This window comes from Moschus berezovskii, chromosome 22 (assembly GCF_049115385.1).
Source record: "Moschus berezovskii isolate FMDL1 chromosome 22, NW_MosBer_1.0, whole genome shotgun sequence".
NCBI lineage: Eukaryota > Metazoa > Chordata > Mammalia > Artiodactyla > Moschidae > Moschus > Moschus berezovskii.
Window position 1 is genome coordinate 12565968 of NC_142481.1, and position 19190 is coordinate 12585157.

General features: G+C 61.9%; 1 protein-coding gene across 1 annotated transcript; it reads right to left on the minus strand.

The window, feature by feature from the left end:
• Positions 1-729: 729 nt before the first annotated feature.
• On the minus strand, positions 730-5500 carry ERFL (ETS repressor factor like). The gene is made up of 5 exons (XM_055412050.2): positions 5434-5500; positions 2316-2550; positions 1779-1974; positions 1568-1685; positions 730-1178 (listed from the first exon to the last, which is right to left on the minus strand). Exons 1-5 carry the CDS (start codon positions 5498-5500, stop codon positions 730-732), a joined length of 1065 nt encoding a protein of 354 aa, XP_055268025.2.
• Positions 5501-19190: the final 13690 nt, after the last annotated feature.

Consider the following 19190-nt stretch of genomic DNA (forward strand, 5'->3'; position numbering starts at 1 on the left):
CACCCCCCGCAAGACCGTCTGTCATTGCTTCCTCCGTCTGTCCCACCGCGTCGCTTCTGCGTTCATCGGATACATCGGATACCGTGTCTTAATGTTGAGTCCCCAGGGCCGCCTGTCCCCCAACACACACCCCCCTCGCGGTCCCCACCCCCAAGCCCTTGGTCACCCACAACGATGCTGGGCATCCAGCATCTCACTCTTTCTGTTCGTTTATTTTTGTAGTAAATCTCTGGGGGTGGTTGATGGGGGTTGGGGGAGGGGGGGCCCTCCTGGGTGGGGGCTGGGGGCGGGGTTATTGCTCTGAGCTCCCTGTCCCCAGGGGGCCTGTGGGGAGGGGTGGGGGGCGGGCGTCAGCACTGGGGCCGGCACGGGGAGACAAGGCCGCACAAACACTCAGGTCACAGCACAGGGGCAGGTGGGCAGGGGGGAGGCTGGGCGCCATATTGCACTTCAGGAGAGGGGGGTCAGGCGGGGACCCCACCCCGCTCAAACTGGAGCCTGGGGAGGAGGTTGGAGGTCATCGTGTCCCCTTCCCCTCGCCGGAGAGGGGAGGTGAGACCCCCCCAGTCTGGGGCTGGGGAAGCAGCCTGGGGCTGGGGAAGCAGCCTGGGGCAGCCATGCGCCCGGGCCCAGCCTCTGGCAGGACGTCAGGGGCAGACCAGACCACAGAAGAGGCCGCGTGGGCGGCCGCCCTGGTCTCCACCCCCGGCAGAATCCTCCCACAGCGGCTCAGCTGCCAACGCCCCCTTTGCCCGCCTTGGCCTTGGGGGGCACGGGGAGGCCCTCGTCGCCGTCACTGTCAGAGCTGCAGCCGCTGATGTCGGTGATCTCCAGCTCCGAATCGCTGTCCTCCTTCCCGCCCAGCGCGGCCTCTGGGCCCCCGGCGCCCGGCAGTGCCAGGCGCTGGGCCACAGCCAGGCCCGCGGGGCGCTCCGGGCCCAGGCCCTCCCCGGCGGCGGCCAGCAGGGGCGTGGCGGTGGGGCCGCCCCCTGCCCCTGCTGAGGGCAGGTGGCCCAGGGAACTGGCCAGGGGGTTGGGGTAGAAGTGTGGTGGGTAGAGAGGCGGGGGCAGCTTGGGGAAGGGGCCAGTGAGGTACGGGCTGAAGTTCCAGGGGTGCTCAGGGAAGGCGCGGCCAAAGTGCCCCAGCAGGCCAGGCGGCTTGGAGTAGCCAGTGGCACCTGGGGAGGTGACGGGCACAGAGGCAGTCAGGTAGGCCGGGTCATGCCTTCCTGCCGTGTTCCACCTGATTTCTCGCATCTCCCCCCCCTTCACGTGGCTCCCCTCATTTCCACCTCCCTGCCTGCCTCCCATTCATCTAGTGCCCCCCAAAATCTCTGCTGTCAGCCTGAGCCCTTCAGCTTCCCTCCTCTCTGCTTCACCTCGCTAAAATTCTCTGACTTCTAGATCCGCACACGCGCATGCGCAAACGCGCACACACAGCCTCGCCCCTGGCCTCCCTCCTGCATCCTGGCTCCTCCCTCATCTGTCTTTGCCCATCTTCCCTCACACACATGCAGCATGCCTGCCCACCCCCCGCCCCCACCCCGGGGCGCCCCCAGGCCCTTACCGGAACCCAGGAATGGGAAAGGGCTGTCTAGACGCAGTTTGTCTGTCTCGGGGGTGAAAAGGGGTGCCCGGGCCCCCGGCTCTCCCAGGCGTGGAGCAGAGAACAGGGTCTGCAGGGTCTAGAGAGGGAGGTGAGGGGAGAGATGCCACTCAGACAGGCTGCCCCCGCCCCAGGGTGTTCAGGGCTTGGGGACCCCAAGATAGGAACTCACCTCTGGGGTGAGGGGAGGAGCATCTGGGCCAGGGGCTCCCCCAAAGGGACCAGGGGTCAGCAGGAGCGGGGAGCCCGTGGTGGCAGCCGCCACGTCCAACAACGGGTAATTGACCAGCACAACTTTGCTGAAATTGAACTTGTAGGTGAACCTCTTCCCTTTGGTCTTGTGGAGAATCCGTTTGTTGTAGTAGTAGCTGTGAGCAGGAGGAGGACACTGATGTAGGGGGTGGGACCCTGGGAAGTGAAGGCAGAGCCCCCAACACTTCCATGGCGCCCAGCACAGAGCACAACAGCTTGGGGAAACAGGCCAAAGTCACATGGCCAGGCAGGGGCTGGGATCCTGCCCTGTGTGCTTCCAAAGCCCAGGGCTCTGGTCCTTCACAAGTGGGTACTTAATGGTAGCTACAGGCGCAGAACCCTGTGCGCTGGGATCCCATAGGATTCTGCCCCCAGGAAGTTAAGGGAAAGCCCTCAGAGGACAGGGCCCCAGAGGGACAGTGAGGGGAGAGGGGCAAGGTCCCCAGCCCCTCCTCACCGCAGAGCCCGGCTGAGCTTGTCATAATTCATGTGGGGCTTGCACTTCCGGATGCCCCAGAGCCGAGCCACTTCGTCGGGGTCCTTGATGACAAACTCCCCGTAGTCCCCTTGCCAGGCGATGACACCCTGGTACTCCTCTTTCTGCAGCAGCTCCAGGATAAAGTGCCACAGCTGGATCTGCCTGGAGCCAGGGGACGACTCCGGCTTGTAGGCCCAATCCGGGAAGGCAAAGCCTGGGGACGGGAGGCAGGGAAGCAGCCCCGGATCAGGGTGCCGAGTTGGGGGCTCGGGATCAAGAGGCGTCCCCTCTTCCCTGACCCCTGGTCTCTAATGAGCAGCCTCAGGCATCTTTGGGGAGCCGATACCCACTCTCCACACCCCACTTGGTATCCAGTCCCCAGATTGTCCAAACAGAGGGAGAGACCTCATCGTCCGGGGGCCCTGGGTTGGCACTTGCAGCCCAGTCTTCTGCTTTGGCACAGCTGGGCCAGAGGGTGGCAGGGACCAGATTCCCCTGTCCTTGATGCTGGGGAGAGTCTAGGAGGGGCTTGCAGGAAAAGGCATGCTCTCCACTGCGTTCTCCCTGCACTGCCCCAGCCTGGTCCTGCGCCACGAGGTCTGATCTCTTGTGCATTCTGAACAGCCCCTGATTCCTGCTGTCTCTTCTCCCTGTCCCTTGTCCATCTCTCCCCTAAGTTCACCACCCTGCACCCCTCTACCACCCCAGCTGACCTCACCCTGGAACATCCAGGCTGGGCCTGCGTACACGTGTGCCTCCGTACCCGTCCGTGTATTTATACCTGTCACTTCCCTGTGTCCCTGCCCTGCCTCTGCCATGTCCGTCTAAGAGCACATGTGTGTGCAGACGCCCACAGCACACAGCCTGTCACACAGACATCCACTCCCCGCCGAGGACCCCCTGGCTGTACCAGAGAGCCACTCTCCCGCTGGAGCATGACACTACAAACGTGCCACCAAGGCATTCATGCCAGACACACAACGATTGCACATTTCGGGCCCCTCGGCACTGGGACCCGCTAACAGTGAGAGAGACACAGAACCCCAAAGGCCCGAAGGAAACACCATGTGGTGGAGACCGTGACTGCTACACCAAGATGCATGTGTCAACACGACAGGCACACCCTTGTGACACCCTAACATTAGAGCAGCCCCCCACCCCCGCCCCTGCCACAAGCATCCAACTCATATTTTTGTGTTGCCTTCTGAGATCTTAGTTCCCAAGCAGGGATTGAACCCACTTCCCCTGCAGTGGAAGCTCAGATTCCTAACCACTGGACCTCCAAGGAAGTCCCACAACCAACTCTTAGCACCCACAGCTCCGATGAGCACCCTGCGCCCCAGTGTCCAGACATAGAGATGCTAGGCGAAGACCAAGGGGCTCACCCACTCCTATATCTCACTGCCCACCCACAAGGCCCCAGGCCTTGGGTCCCACATCTCCTGTGCCACAGCCTCTGTCCCCGTCCCCCTCCTCAGAGACTCCAGACCCAGGCATGAAAACAGAAGGCAGAATTAGCCTACAATCTGCAGAGAGCCCTGCAGGAAAGGAAGGTGGCTGGGGTGGCAAGGGCAGGGTCTCTGAGCTGGGAGATTGTTGGTATCCACTTGCTGGTGTGGTCTCAAGGCAGTTCCTTGCCCCCTCTGGCTTGTTAGGATTTCAGGGATGGGAGGCAAGGAGAAGCAGGGTCCCAGCCAGGCTGCCCAGGGTCTGCCCGAGGCTGGGGAAGGCCAGGCAGTTTCCTCCCTAAAGACAGAATTTCTCAACTCCTTCTGGGGTCTTTCTCATCTAAGACAGAGCCGAATCAACACATGAGCTCTGGCCCATTCCACACCCGGAACACGTCCCAGCGGCTGTATCACAGATACGCCCAAACGACCCCCAAGATGATGACACACACAGATACACAACCCAGCCTGTCCTCCATGTGTGTTCTCAGGTGTGCTCTACCTGCTGACCCACAAACAACGGGAGGGAGGAGGACCCACAGTCTGGGCACATGGACACACACACACACATCAAAACACAGCCACACTCAGTGACACACAGAACCAGCCCCACGCCCCAAACAGACACAGCCCCTGACACAGAGGCCTGGGGGACCACCCACCCACCCACGCAACCCAAAACACAGCAAGAGTAGACCTCCGTTTGGTTCAGAATGCCACACACCACGGAAGGAGCAGTCAAAGGCTTTTTGCCTACTGAGGCAAGCTGGCAGTCACCCCACACACAACCTGGAATTGTAGACACTCAGAGTCCCAAAGACAGACAACACACCCAGTCTGGAGACACTCAGGTGACTTCGGACGTGGTGCATGGACGAGCAGGCAGAACCAGTTCAACAAAGAGATGGACACACACTTCCCCAGTGCGACCCCTTCTTCTTGGAGGGTGACACAGACACACACGCCGGGATCGCCGATAACCAGCACGGAGTCTGTCTCGTCTCTCACTCTGTCTCATGGTACACACACACACACACACATACACACACACACACACACCCCTCTCCCTCTCACTGCCCATCTGTGGGGCGTGTGACTTGGACACAAATGCACGTCCAAGTCTTACTGTCCTCCACATCCCTGGTCTGGGTGTCCACTTCCAAGCAAACCGTCTTCTTTCCCGTTCCAGCTGGTTGGGCCGCATCTCCGTGTTCCCCTGCCTGGGTCGTACGGTCTGTCCACTTGTCCACCAGCACCTGGTCTAGTGCCCCCTCTCGTCCCCGGCCCTGCGCCATCAGCGCCCGTCTGTCTCCAGTCTCCCTGCTTCTCTTTGCCTGCAGGTCCTGGGTGGAAGCAGACTGTGGCCGGCCGAGACCCCAGGTCTTCAGGCCCCAGCATCCTTGTCCCGCTCAGACCTCCACACCTCACCTGCCCTCCAAAAGACCCTCGTGGCCCAGCAGGCAGGTGGCAGGGACAGCTGGCTGTGAAGTTTTTAGCCAAGTTTTTCATTAAGGGGTTGGATTCAGGCGACTCTGACCAAGACCCCCGGCAGATGGAGGAAAGACAGTGAGAGATGCAGAAAGGAGGAGCCAGAGGGCTGGGAAGGCCCCAGGGCAGGGGAAAGGGTGGGGTAGGTCTGGGCCAGTTACCGGGGGTCCAGAGAGCCGGCAGGGCAGGTGGGGCGAAGAGAAGGTCGGAGACGCAGCTGCAGTCCATGGTGGAGCCGGCCCTGCAGAGAGGCCAGACAGACAGACAGACGGATGAGGGCAGGATGGAGCAAGCAAGACAGAGGGACCAAAGCCAGTCGGGGGCTGGCGCCACGGGGGTGGCCCCTGCACCCACCCGGGCCCCGCCGCCCTCCTCCCCCTGCAGGCACCCATCTGCCCGCTGATCACCGTCATTCCCAGTCCCTCTCCCGGCCCTGCGCCCGGCCCGTCCTCCCGGCAGCCTCCCCTTCCTCTGTGCCTCACCACTAACCACGGGCTCCCAGCCTCCCTCCACGCTCCTCACTCACTCACGCACACGCCCGGCTCACACTCGCGCCCGCACCGCCCCGCACCGTCTCTGCCGCTGTCTCTGCATCCCCCGCCTCGCGCCTGACCTCTTGGGGTCCGTCTCTGCGTCTCGGGCTCTCCCTCGGTCTCCCTCTGTGGCTGTCCCCAGTCTGTCCCGCTCCCCACCCCTGCCCCCCCACCTCCACCCCGCCCAGCTGGCCCCCTGGCTGGCTGGTCCAGCCCGCGCACCACCCCGCGCTCTCATCTGTCCGCCCAGAGCCAGCCAGCACCGGGCGGGAGGCCTTCCGACGGGCTGGGAGGGGGCCGGCCCAGCCCCTGCCGCCCTGCAGTCCGCCCCACCCACGCCACAGAGCGGCCCCCAGCGCCCGCAGGAGTGCTCCCTCAGATGCCCTCCTTAAACCCGCTGCCCTCCTCAGACCCCCGCCACTTGGGCCTGCCTCCTCTGCAGACGGCCCCCCTCAGACACCCCTCCCCTTATATCTGCCTCCCCCCATACACCCCTCCCCCTTGGATCTGCCTCCCTCCTCAGACACCCCTCCTCCTTGGATCTGCCTCCCCCTCAGGCACCCCTCCCCCTTGGATCTGCCTCCCCCTCAGGCACCCCCACCCCTTAGATCTGCCTCCCCCTCAGGCACCCCTTGGATCTGCCTCTCCCCCTCCCCCCTCACCTTGCAACAGGTTCCCCCCTCTCAGACCCCCACTCCCTGGGACACCCCTCTCCTTGGGTACCTCATTCTCAGATACTCGGCTCATCCCCTGCTCATCCCAGTCCCTCAGACCCTTCCCCACCGTTTGTTTTCTGTCAGCCCTTCTCCCTTAGATACCCCACCAACCCCAACACCACCACCGCCCTCAGACACCCACTCCCTCAGCCATCCGCTCCTCTCAGACGCCCACCCTCCCAGACACCCCAAGCCACCCGGATCCTTCCACCCCTCCAGATCCCACCTCTCAGAGGCTGTGCTGTCTTCATGCTCCCTCCCTGGGGTCCCCACCCACCCTCCCCTTCTACAGACTTAAACACACCACCCCTCTCACATGCCGCAAGGCTCCCACACACCCCAGAAACCCGCAGTGTTCCCCCCATAACCCCCCCTTGGACACCAGAGGAGCCTTGGCAGCCCACTCCCCCCCACCCCCAGGCTTGCCCAGTCTCCCCCCCGCGGCCACCCTCACCCCAGCATCCAGCCTTCGCCCCGTGTCTACTGAGGTCTCTCAGATCGCTCCCTCCCCGGCTCGCAGGCCCCTGCTGGGGGCAGCGCCTCCTCCTCTGCTCCTGTACCCTCGTCTCCCCCAGCTCCCCAACTTTCTCTGCTTCCCTCCCTCCCTCTCTCTCTTCCTCTTCACCGTCTCTCTTTTCCCTCTGTCTCCTCCCACCATCTCTGGTCCACTTTGCTGTCTCTCTCCAGTCTGTTTTCTCATCGCCCGTCAACCCAGGTGTCTCACCCCATCCTTCCCACCCAGCAGTCTCCCCCACTGCCTCTCTCCCTCCATCACTGTCTCTGCGGATCTCTGTCCTCCATGCCCACGCCCCCCCACATCCTGCGGGGTCTGTCCCTCTCTGTCCCCCAGCCCTTCTCTGTCTCTCCCCTGTGTCTCCCCAGGGCTTTTGTCTCTCGAACTCTCTGCGCCATCTGTCTCTCTTCCTCCCTTCGCTCATCTAACTCCCATCTCCCGGTCTCTCTGCCCCTGTCCGCCCTCCTGGCCCATCTCAGTCTCTCTTCTCTCCCGTCTCCCCACCTCGCTCCATCCACCTCTCTCTCCCCCTCTCTCTCCCCCACCTCCCTGGCTCTCTCTGCCTCGCCGGGCCCCCCTCCCTCCTGCTTCACACCCCCCCCCCGCCCCCACCCCCCTGTTGGCCCCTCTCATTTCCGTGTTGGTTTTGATTTCTCTTCCCGACGCTTTCAACTCCCCGCCGCCTCCTCCGGACACGTTATAACGAGGAGCCGTGGGATCGGCGCTCCGGGCCCTGCTCCCACGCTCCCCCCGCGTCTCTCTCGCACGGAGGCACGCGTCTCTGCCATCTCGAGGTCTCTGCCTGCCACTTCTCCCCTCTCTGTCCTCCTGCCCGGGTCCTGTTGGGCCCCCGCCCCATCCTGTTCTGCCCCCTTCCCCGCATGTCTGCCCCTGACTGTCCGGGCACCACGGCGCCCCATCTCCATGCCCCATGTCTCTCTGTCTCTGGGTCCCCATGTCTCTGGGGCTCCACACCACCCTGGTTTTATGTATGGGGGTCTCCATCCCTGTCTGGTGTCTCTGTCTCCCCATCTCCCCGTCTCTGTTTCCGTCCCAGCATCCCGCACCTGTCTCTAGGGGCCCCTTTGATCTTGCCATGCCCCTGGCGCCCCCCTGGCCCCATCGATCGCTGATCGACCGACGGACGGAGGGCGCAGGGCCTGAGGGGCTGGCCGGGGCAGTGGGCCTGGCAGGGGCCTGGCTGGACGTCTGGACAGACGGACAAACATCATCCCCCCCATGGCTGCGGAGGAGGAGCGGCTGCAACCCCGCCCCTCCCCACCAGTCCACACGGGGCGGATGGGGACTCCGGGCAAGCTTTAATTTTTAATTTTATTTTGCTTCCTCCACACACCCCCCCGCCCCCCCATCTCCACTGCCCGCAGCCATGGCACCGAATGTGTGTGTGCGTGTGCGCGCAGCAGTGTGGAGAGGGGCTGGGCCGGCAAAGGCTGCCTCCCTGCCTTCCCTGCCAAGGAGTTACACAGACCCACACGGCAACCCAGACACACACATGCCACAGTGCCACACAACACATGACACCGACACAGCTCAACAAAGTGACACACGCCACACTGGCACACACAACACACATCACAGCAATGTGTGACGCACATGTTAACCAACTCGTGCACACCAAGACTGCCCCAACCAACACCGTCACGTAGCCCCTGTCACACAGCAACCCAGGCACACGCACCACCAGATTACACAGCACACAGAGACATGTCAACACACACACACACATACTGTCATGGTCACAGACATCGACACAGAGACGGACACACAACTGTACACAGACATATGCAAAACACACACACACCGATGCAGCCCCTACAGAAACGAAGACACACAACCATCAATCATAGATACACACTAACACAGACACACCATCAGACACCAAGGCTCACGAACACAGGCGCACAAAGCTGCAAAGCGCACACTGACACAGTGCCAGCATGGAAGCGCACACACACACACACACGCGCACCCAGGCACACCCGGCAGCACAGCCAAGCCAGTCACACACAAGTGACATGAAAGCACACATTCTCACAGACAAGCACCAGAGACCGCGTGTGTGTGCACTCGCCATCACACAAGGAGACAGGTGCGTGCACGACGCCCGCACAGCCAGCCGTCGCCAGGCCAGCAACACGCACAGCTGCACACAGACACACAGCACCACACTCAGACCCACAGCCCAGCGGGGTGAGGCTGGCTGAGGCTGCAGCGGGCGCTCAGAGATAACCCCGCTCCGGGGCTGCAGCTGTCCGTCCATCCACCCATCTGTGGACACCCCCAAGCCTGGACGTGTGCGCGGCGGGCCCTGAACCAGGCCTGCTCATGCAGCGGCCTCCTCTCTCTTTGTTGCCCCATCTGCCTGTCGGCCTCTATCTCTCACAGTGACTCTGCTTCCTCTAAGCATCTCTGTCTCTCCCCGTCTCTCTCTGCCTCTGTCTCCTCATTGACCCCCCATCGCCCTGGCCCCCTGGGCTGGGGTTTAACCAGTTGTTTTGATTTCTCTAAGCTGCTCTGGCTGCCTCGGGAGCCGCCTCAGGCCTTGCACCCCCCACCCCAGCCCCTTCATCCCTCACCCAGCCCCCCCACCTCCCCTTAACACAATCTGCACAAGTGGAATGAAAATTGATTTTTTTTTTAAATTTCATATCTTCTCCAGGGCTCTGTCTAAAGAGGAGAGAGACGCGGCCCAAGACCCTTCTCCCGCGGCCCCCGCACGCATGCACACACACACACTGACAGGCACACATATCACACCCGGACACACAGATACACACACACACAACCCCCTTGGTGCTCCATCTGCACCCAGCATGGTACACGCCTCCATATGCCACATACCCATGTGGGACACACCTGTGCACACAGTAGACACACAGAGACCCCCGTGCATGCACACACACTCTCTCAGGACGCACATGACTAGGCCCCCTTCACACACACCACACATACACACACACTGTCCCACCTGGGTGCACACAGCCGGCCGCCTGCTCCCATACACTACGTTAGTACACACTCCCCACACGCGTCCATGGGCTTACAAACCTAGGCCCCAGGACCTCCCATCACAGGTGCCAAGGAGACCCCGTGGCTGTCCCGGGGAGGAAGGGGTCAGGAAGGTGATAGGGGCTCTCCTGCCTGGCCGTGCACCCCATCCCAAGGTCACCCACACTACCCCCGCCCACATCCACCAAATGGTCTGGCCTGACCACAGGCAGGGGTGTCGTATGTGTATGCACACACACACACACACACACAGCCTTGTCTCTACTTCTGTCAAGGCCACACACTGTCATCCCCACAACCGCCCAGCTCGTTCGAGACCTGGCTCATCCCCACAGGAAACACACAGGCACCCGTGACACACAGACCCACAACACACACAGTGCTGCCATACCCAGGCTGAGACACGACATCAGAGATGCAGCCCCACACGTCGCTGAGCATCAGTTTACACAAGTGGTGCACACGGACACCACCAAGCAGTCTCACGTGAATACACAACCACAGACACACACAGCCTTCCACACCCTTCAGGGCTGGCCACACACAGTCTCGTTCATTTAACTGGCATGCACTGATACTCCTTATCCGGCTCCCCAAATGACCACACACATGCACACACACCCGGTCCACACCTGATCCCAGACTCAGACACAAGCCCACACACAACAGCACCCCCTGCACACAAAGGCACTGCCACACACAGCCAGTCTCTGATGCAGCAGTTCAGGGGGGCTTTTTGTGACCGTGTCCACAGCTGTCCCTGTGCTGTGTTCCTCGTTCCCACACTCACCAGCCTGGCTCCTGGGATCCCACCAGGGTGGCACTCTCTCTGTCCTTTCACCCCGTCTCCCTGGGGCTATTAAGCCTTCTGGTCTCCTGGCCCTCAGACATGTCCTCTCTTGGCCACTCAGACATGCTGTGTGGCCACCTGACCCAGAAACTCCAAACATGGCACAGCGCCAGGGTTTCGGGGGCAGAAAGCTGAGCATCACACCCCAGTCACACACGGGGGCATGAACACGACACGCGTGGTTCAGTTCAACCCCAGGGTCTCACACACCCACCCTTAGTCACCGTGCCCAGGAACACACACCTCTGCACACGCCACCTTTACATGTGCTGTAGCACAGGTCACACAGCCCCACGAAAAGGGAGCCAAGCCCCCCCAAAGTATCACACACACCACAGACACACACGGTCCAGACAGCTTGCACACATGCACACACACGCACACACAGGTGCGCACACACCCCCAGGAACCTCTGCTCAGGCTGACTGTGCAAGACGGAGGGACAGTTTGGCAGACAGACGGGGCACCAGCTTCCAGCCTGGAGAAGGTGGGTGTGGGGTGCTTGGGAGGCAAAAGCCAGGCGGGAACGAGACCCACACCCACCCTCACACCGCCTTTCCCTCTAGCGGGCATCTCTGGGGTGGTGTGGGTCTCTCTAAGTCTCAGTCTTTCTCCCTGAGTTCCAGTCTCTGCACGGATGTCCCTGGGGCTGCGGCCAGCGCTCCGAACGGTGTCAGGAAGGGGGGGTGGCGAGGGAGTGTCCCCCGGGAGGTGGGAGCCGCAGTGCCACGCACCCCGCCTACCAAACAGCGCTGGGGGAAGGGAGAGGGAGGGAGGCGCAACCGCAGATGGACCCAGAGCCCGGGCTCTGCTCCCCCACCCCCGCGCTCCCCTCCGAGACCCAGAGAGATGGAGCCAGCGCAGGGCTGGGGGAGACCAAGAGACACCCGCCGAGGAAGAGGGACAGACAGAGCGATGGGGAGAGGGAGACGGGGGAGAGAAGCGGGGAGCAGCCCAGAGCGGGGAACAGACTGGAACAGAGACAGGAGGGACGCAGAGAGAAGACGGGAGGCCAGAGAGCCTCACAAAGACAGACAGGGAGCGAGAGACAGCGAGACCGACAGAGGCCAGAGACGGGGCGGGAGGTCCCAGTTAGGGAAACCCGGGAAGGAGGAGTGCGTCCAGAGAGGCTTCACAAAGTGAATTAGAGCTGGAGGTCACAGGGGGAGAGCTGCTGGGAGGAGAGTCCCCGGGTCTGGGAGGAAGGAGTGGAGGGGGCAGAGATGCGGAAAATTGAGGGATTAGGGCAGAGGTACAGGAGTGCACGTGGGGGGCTGCAGGGCAGCAACGGGGAAGGTCAGAGTCCCGCTGGCACAGGCAGACCCCAAGCGTGGGTTCACGGCCACCTCAACGCCCACCTGGATCTTCTGCAGTCTTGGGGGAGGGGACCAGTGTGAGGGGGGCCTGATCTAGTTCCTGGCTGCCACCCTAGCTCCAAAGCCTGCCCCCTCCTCCTCCTCACCAACCCCCCGCCCCAACCCCAACTCCAACTCCAGCTCCTGCGTCCGTCCGCCTGAACCCCAGTGGAGTCGGGGTTCTCCTCCTGAGCTGGTCCTCAACTCTGGCTGAATCCCAGTCTCATCCTTACACCCCCAGGCCCTGCACCACCTGCCCCACCCCCCCCACCCCCGCCACTGCTGGATCCTCTGGCCCCAGGCTCTGTGTCAGAGACAGTGGCAATGACTGTGGGGGTGCTGGGGAGCGGGGTGGAGGGACAGAACACTGAAGGCGAGGGTGACCAGCTAGTCCTAGGAGCCACGAGGCCACGGGAGCCCCTCTGGACTGCGCTGGCCGAAGGGCTGGGAGGTTGTGTGTCCTGCTCATGGGGCTTGGCACCAAGAATGTGCTCAGCATATACTGTTGGAAGGGAACTCAGGCTACAGGGAGCAAGGCAGGGAAACAGCAAGGTAGGGAAACAGCGGGATGGTGTGAGTCAGGGAACACAAAGGCAGAGACCCATGGACAGCAGTGGAGGTGAGGAGCCAAGACCCAGGGCGAGGGGGCAGAGAGGTGGGGCACCAAGGGCAGGACCCCTGTGTCCAGAGCCAGGCGTGGGGCCTGGGCCGGCTGGAACCAGGTGCCTGGGCTTCGGGGATCCCACAAGGGCCAGAGAAGGGCCAGGGTCCGGCTGGACCGGGGGAGGCTCGGGGCTCCAGGGGCATCTCACGGTGCTAATTCAGTGCCATCGATCAGACGGGATGAGAGCAATAAATTATTGTGACAAGATGCAATCCTGGCCCGTGCACTGCCGCCGAGGCGGATCGATCCCTGTCCCCAGCCCCACACCGGGTCCCATGCCCAGGCCTCAGCCGGCCGGGACGCTTCTGCCCACCTCTCTCTCCATTCCCCCCACCACACATGCGCTTCCACTGACAGCCAGGCAGGGCTGCAGCCCTGGGAAAGAGACAAGAGCAGAGAGGGACCCACGGAGGGACAGTCAGCCCCTATCTGCACCCCCACAACAGCCCGCATCCTCTGGCTTCCTTCAGTCTCTCATCCACACTATGACCTGGGAGGTAGCAGCTGCCATGATGCCCATTTCACAGATGCAGAAACTGAGGCTCCGACAGGGAAAGTTACTTGGCCAGAGTCCCACAGGGGTGAGTGGTGATGTCTAGACTCAAATGCAGATCAATATGACTTGAAGTCTCCCTAAGATTTCCACTGTCAGTGGAGAGGGCAAGGAACAGGGACAGAAGAGGAGAGGGGTGATCCGAGCGCAATAAAGAGAAGGGAGAGATGCCGAGACCCTGAGAGGGAGAGAAACGGAGAGAAACAGAGAGCAAAGCCAGGGAGGGGAGAGACAGACTCGGGGATGAGCAAGCGGGGCGGGCAGATGGGACAGGGATGGAGGCAGAGAGAGGGGGTAAAAGACAGGTGGAGGGACAGGAAACAGGAGCCAGGGGCCAGAGACCAAGGCGTATCTGGGGAGACTGGAGTGTGTCAGGAGGCTGTGCTTGCCTGGGCTGGGGAGCAGGTGGGAACCAGGAGGTGGATGACAAGCTTTGGCTGGGGGGAGTCACTGTCAGAGAGAAAGGTGTGCCAGCAGGCAGGTGAGGCATCCAAGGACAGAAGTGGACGTAGAACGTGGGATGTAGGAGAGCTGGCAGGTGACAGGCAAGCAAATGATGCCAAAGTGACGAGGTGGACAGAGGTGGACAGACGTGTCTGTGGAGGAAGGTGGTCACCTGATGGGCAGGTGTGGGGGACAGGGACACTTGCAGGCCTGCAGTCAGACGGCCTCAGATTGATGCACATCTCCAGTATCTACCAGCTTCCGAGCCCAGAAATGACTCCATTTCTCTGGACTCAGTTTCCTTCTCTGCAAAATGGGAATAAGGGATAAGATAAGTGCCTCCCTCCCAAGGGTCTCATGAAGATGAAAGGAGACAATGGCTATGAAGAGCAGAAGACACCGACTGTCACAGAGATGGCTGTTTAACAAGCAGTGACCAGGGACACGTTATGAGCAGGTGCTATCAGACAGCGGTCCATGGGCCAGCAGCCGCGCGACCTGGAGCTTGCTAGAAATGCAGAGTGTCAGGCTCCTCCTCAGACCTGCTGCACCAGGGTCTCTGCAGTGAGACCCAGGTCTCTGTGGTCCCACAAGCCCTCCAGATGTTTCCTCTGCCCGCTGCAGTCTAAGAACCCCTGACTTAAGAGCTTCTGCACGCCGCAGCGGGCAGGTGTGTGGACGGTGGAGAACAGGTGTTATGCGAGTTTAACAAAGGCTACAGGGGTTACTTATGCTACTGAGAAAGGTATTCCCTGAGGAGATAGATGGCTGCTGACACATTCTGCGAAAAGGGACAGGTCGTTCCAGAGGGAAGTGGGCTGGAGACAGGTGTGAGGGATCTGAAGGTTAGGCTCTAGAGGGGCAGGGGAGACAGGCTGTATGAGCAGGTGGCTGAGAGGGACGGGGCGGGTACACGGTGTTTGAAGAAGCTATGAAGGAACGAGGGCCACAGTGGATGTGGTGAGTTGGGGAGAAGGCTAGAGTGTTGGGAGTCAGGTGCGCATCTGTGGGGCAGAAGCAGGAGTCCCCTTGGAGACAGGCTGGGGAGTCCAGCGGTTTGGCAGAGACCTGGATGAAGAGATGTAAAGCAGAGAGAGACTAAGGAGAGGGTGTGAGCAGGGTTCAGCACCTGTTTGCTTGGAGAAATGAGTGGATGTAGTGCCAGAGCAGGTGATGCCTGCGGTAGACAGGTGAGCAACGCGCAGGTGTGTGGAGATATTGGTATGACCTTGTAAGGCAGGAAAAAGAAGCGAGGGACATGGAACGCTAGGTATGTGGGGAAAGAAGAGAGGCAGGTAAGTAGTACCTGCAGGGACAGGTGTGCAGGTGAGGCAAGTACCTGTGCACCAGGACAGATTCCTGGCCCAAAGGCGTGCCAGCGTGAAGCTGCACCTTGGGAGACCCAGAGAGACAGCGAGGACGAAGGCCAGCAGCAAGCGTGCATGTGGACATAGGCTTGAAGGAGACACGGCAAGGGAGGGACCCAAGAAACACAGCTACACCTGACACCTGGGGGCCACTGCATGTGTGAGCCATAGGGGGGGTGGTTAGGAGAGACGTGAGGTTGGCACATGCGCCCTTGTCTGGGATGAGTTACCTGAAATGACAGGTATGGAGGAAGCCTTGGAAGCAGGTGTACTTACTTTAAACGATGGGAGACAGGAGAAGTGAGGGAGCGTGTGATGGAGTTAGGTGCAGGCAGAGAGAGTGCCATGAAGAAGATGCATTTCTCAAGGGCCTGGGAGGTTCTTCTGGAAGGAGCAGCGTGAGGGCGGACAACGTCAGCATTATAAGGGAGAGGTATGGGTGAGAGCCGGGGGTGGGGGCGAGAGGGGGGCAGGCGTGACCTCAGGTCAGAGAAGAAGGCTGCTCCTGTGTTGAGCGTGAGTGTTTATGTGTGAAGGAAGGGACTGCGTGAGAGAGAGCAAGGTAAGACCTGGACAGGTACTGCCTGAAGGAGACAGAGATGAAGAAATACAGATGTGAGAGAAACAAGTGTGGCTCCGGGGGAGGTGGGGGTGGTGCAGCTGCAGTAGAGACGGAATAACGCGGTAGGAAATGAGACATGCTGGGATTCAGGCAGAAGGGGCAAAGTTCGGAGATCATGTTACCTGGAGGTGCAGGTAAGCTTGATCATGGGCATCTTTGGGACAGGTTTCTTCAAGGGACAAGTGTTACCTGTGGGGGGGCAGGTGAGAGGAAACAGGTGACACCTGGAGGGGGGTGTGGATGAAGGGAACAGGTGTGGAGGACAGGGCACAGGTGCGAAGAGACGAATGTTACCTGGAGGTCCAGATGTGGGACACCGCTGTGACAGGTGTGTTGATAGGCAGGTGTGGGTGAAAGATGTTACCTGGGGCCACAGGTGTGTGCAGCATGACTCTTTGGGGTGGTTTGTGGCTTCCGTTTCACTCACTACCCCCTCTCCCCCTCCCCAGGGGCCGGCTGAGCTCTCGGGCCCCTCCCCAGGCTCTGGCCCGCGGCAGGGCACGCAGTTAGCTCTGGGCTCGGCCTGCCGGCAGCCGGGGCTCCAGAGTCTGCTTGGCCATGCGGAGCGCGTCTGGGCCTCGGCGGGCCGGCCGGGCGGGGGGAGCGGGAGGGGGGGCCGTTTAGCCGTGATAGATCCGCGCGCCGCTTGTCTCTTAATCTCCGGAGCGACCGATCGATTCGCTATTTCCCTTTGTTGCCAGAAAATTCGATCCTGGGCCTGGAATTAGGTCCCCGGCTTAATCTGAGCGGAAACCAGCGAGGGGGAGACAGAGACAGAGACACTGGGAGAGACAGAGACAGAGAGACAGTGAGAGACCGAGGCCGAGAGATGCCGAGAAAGACAGGGGAAGGGCAGGGACAGGCACGGAGGTTCTGAGAGGTGGACCCAGAGGGGCAGGGACAGATGCTGCGAGGGACAGAGACAGAGAGACAAAGAGAGGCAGAGAGACGAATTCTGGGAGAGTTAGAGGTGGACACAGAGACCCTGGAAGAGACAGGGACAGAGTCAGTGAGGAGAGACCCCGCCAGAAAAGAGAGGTCAGCGGTGGCCCAGCGTTGTCCCGGGACAGATGTGGGATGACTGGGCCAGGAAAGGTACGTGGCACTAGGCCACCTGGCCCCAGGACATGGCCCCCCAAAGGTCAAGGCCAGGCCTGCACTCCCAGCCGGGAAGTGTGCAGACCCCAAAACTGGCTCAGCTATCCTCCCCACAGCCCCTGGGACCTCTCACACCAACTATCCAGGGCCAGATGTGCAGATCCTCAGCTCTGAATTCAAGCTCCAAATCCAGACCTCCCAGCCCCCCAAACCCAACCCCCCTTGCGGACCCCAGCTCCAAATATCCACACCCCCAGTCCTGATCCCCAACCCCAAACAGCTCTTCATCCCCAATATCCAGTCTCTTGGCTCTGAGTCGCTAGGTCCCAAATTTCAAGCCCTCAGCCTAGCTCTCTACCCCCGAGACTCTCGCCCCAAAAGTCCAGACCCACCCTCAGGTCTGGCAGCCGGCGCGCGCTCTCACTGCGCGGTCTACCGCGCTCCCCACACTCCCCGCGCCCCTGCCCCTGGACCCCTGCCCCGAGGGCGCACCTCCAGCCCTCCGCCCCTCCCTCCTGCCGGGAATCCGACGCAGCCCCACCCGCCCCCACCGCCCGGGGGGAGACCCCACCCGCCTCCCCGCCCCCGGCTTGGGGAGCCCGGCTCCGAAGGTCTCTCGGGAGCGCCTCCCGCGGCCAGGCCCCCGCCCCGGGCTGCAATCCCCGCCCCCCATCCCCGCCCCTGTGCCGGCCGCGGCGCTCACTCACTTTCCGGGGTTTGCGCATCCGCACAGGTCCGGGGAGAAGTGCTTAAAGTTCGGATCCCGCAGCCATGGCCACCGCGGCGTTCTGGGGAGGGGGCACCGGGGCGGGGGGCGGGGGTGCGGGGAGATGCCCGGAGCCCCCGGGGAGGGGACGGAGCCAGAGAGGGCGGGAGCAGGGAGCGAGAGTCACTGAGAGACCGGGACACCGAGAGATGTCCGGAGACAGAGAGACGGGAGCGAAGCAGAGACGGGGAGATGCCGAGAGAGACCCCGACACGGAGACGCGCTAAGAGAGATGGAGACGCGGGAAGCTGGGGACGGAGCTCCGGGCGGACAGCGGCTCCGCGAGCGAGGCGCGGGGCAGCAGGGCCGGGCGGGGGGCGCGGGGCGGCCGGCCTCCGGCGCCTCCTCCCGCTCCTCCTCCCGCTGCTCCTCCGCGCGCGCCGCGCGCCTCCCGCCCTCGCGGCCGCCCGGCCCGGCTCCGCGCGCAGATATATGGAGGCGGCGGCGGCGGCGGGCGGTGCGGGGGAGGGGGCGGGAGCGCGATCGATGGAATATAATTTTCCTCAAACTCGGAAAATAAAGTTCAGAGCTGATCAAATTTGAAAACAGATGTCGAATCGCGACTCTAAATAAGGTTCGATCCCGGGACCGAGGGAGTGGGGGCCGGGGGCGGGGGTGGGTGGAGAGGTGGAGACCCCCTCTCCTCTCCTTTTCCCTCTCCTCCCTGCCCCGCCCCTCCCGAGGACAGCCGGACAAACGGACAGGCGTGAGATGGAGGTGGCAACTACGGTGGCCAGGACCCCTGCCGGACACGCAGAACTGGACTCGAACGCGGCTGGAGCACACACGGTCTGGGTAGCAGACAGACACAGGGACACGCTGATACGCTAACACAATGCGAACACACATAGGGGACACGGCCTGTGGGTACACCGACACACAGCACACACACACAAGCAGATGGACACACAGCTGCACACACAGACCTACCCTGTCCCACAGCCACTCCCTCATCCACTGACCTGCAGACTGGACACATGGACACACACAGATCCATGGTGACATACAGCTACACTCCAGCTCTGACACACACCCTCTGACACATGAGCCCAGGGCATGTGGACAGACAGAACCCAGGTCAGGCACACTGACACTCCCCTTCACGTGGACACGTGGTCACAGGGTCACTGAAGGCCATGTACACACATACACACACACACACCCCCCTCAGTGACAGACAAGGGATCTGCTTTCACTGAAATAACAAGGAAATAGCTGCTGGCCTCTGGGCCCTGAGAGGAGCCCCCTCCCACCCCGCCCCACCCCAGAATTCAGCCCCGATTCAGGCGCCCGGCCCAGCCTAATGCTACTCTCCACCGTCCACTCTCCTTTTCCCTCCCTTACCCACTTCTCACCCCTTCTCCTTCCCCTCTCCCCCTTGCCACTTCTCTCCCCCACTTTTCTCT

What these genes read in the sequence shown, in the direction of transcription:
- ERFL (XM_055412050.2), bottom strand. Translation starts at nt 5,500, where the DNA reads ATGGACTGCAGCTGCGTCTCCGACCTTCTCTTCGCCCCACCTGCCCTG. An exon ending in GCCGGCTCTCTGGACCCCCG is followed by an intron (nt 2,551 to 5,433) that starts GTAACTGGCCCA and finishes TCCCGTCCCCAG; the next exon opens with GCTTTGCCTTCCCGGATTGG. An exon ending in AAGCTCAGCCGGGCTCTGCG is followed by an intron (nt 1,975 to 2,315) that starts GTGAGGAGGGGC and finishes TCCTGCTCACAG; the next exon opens with CTACTACTACAACAAACGGA.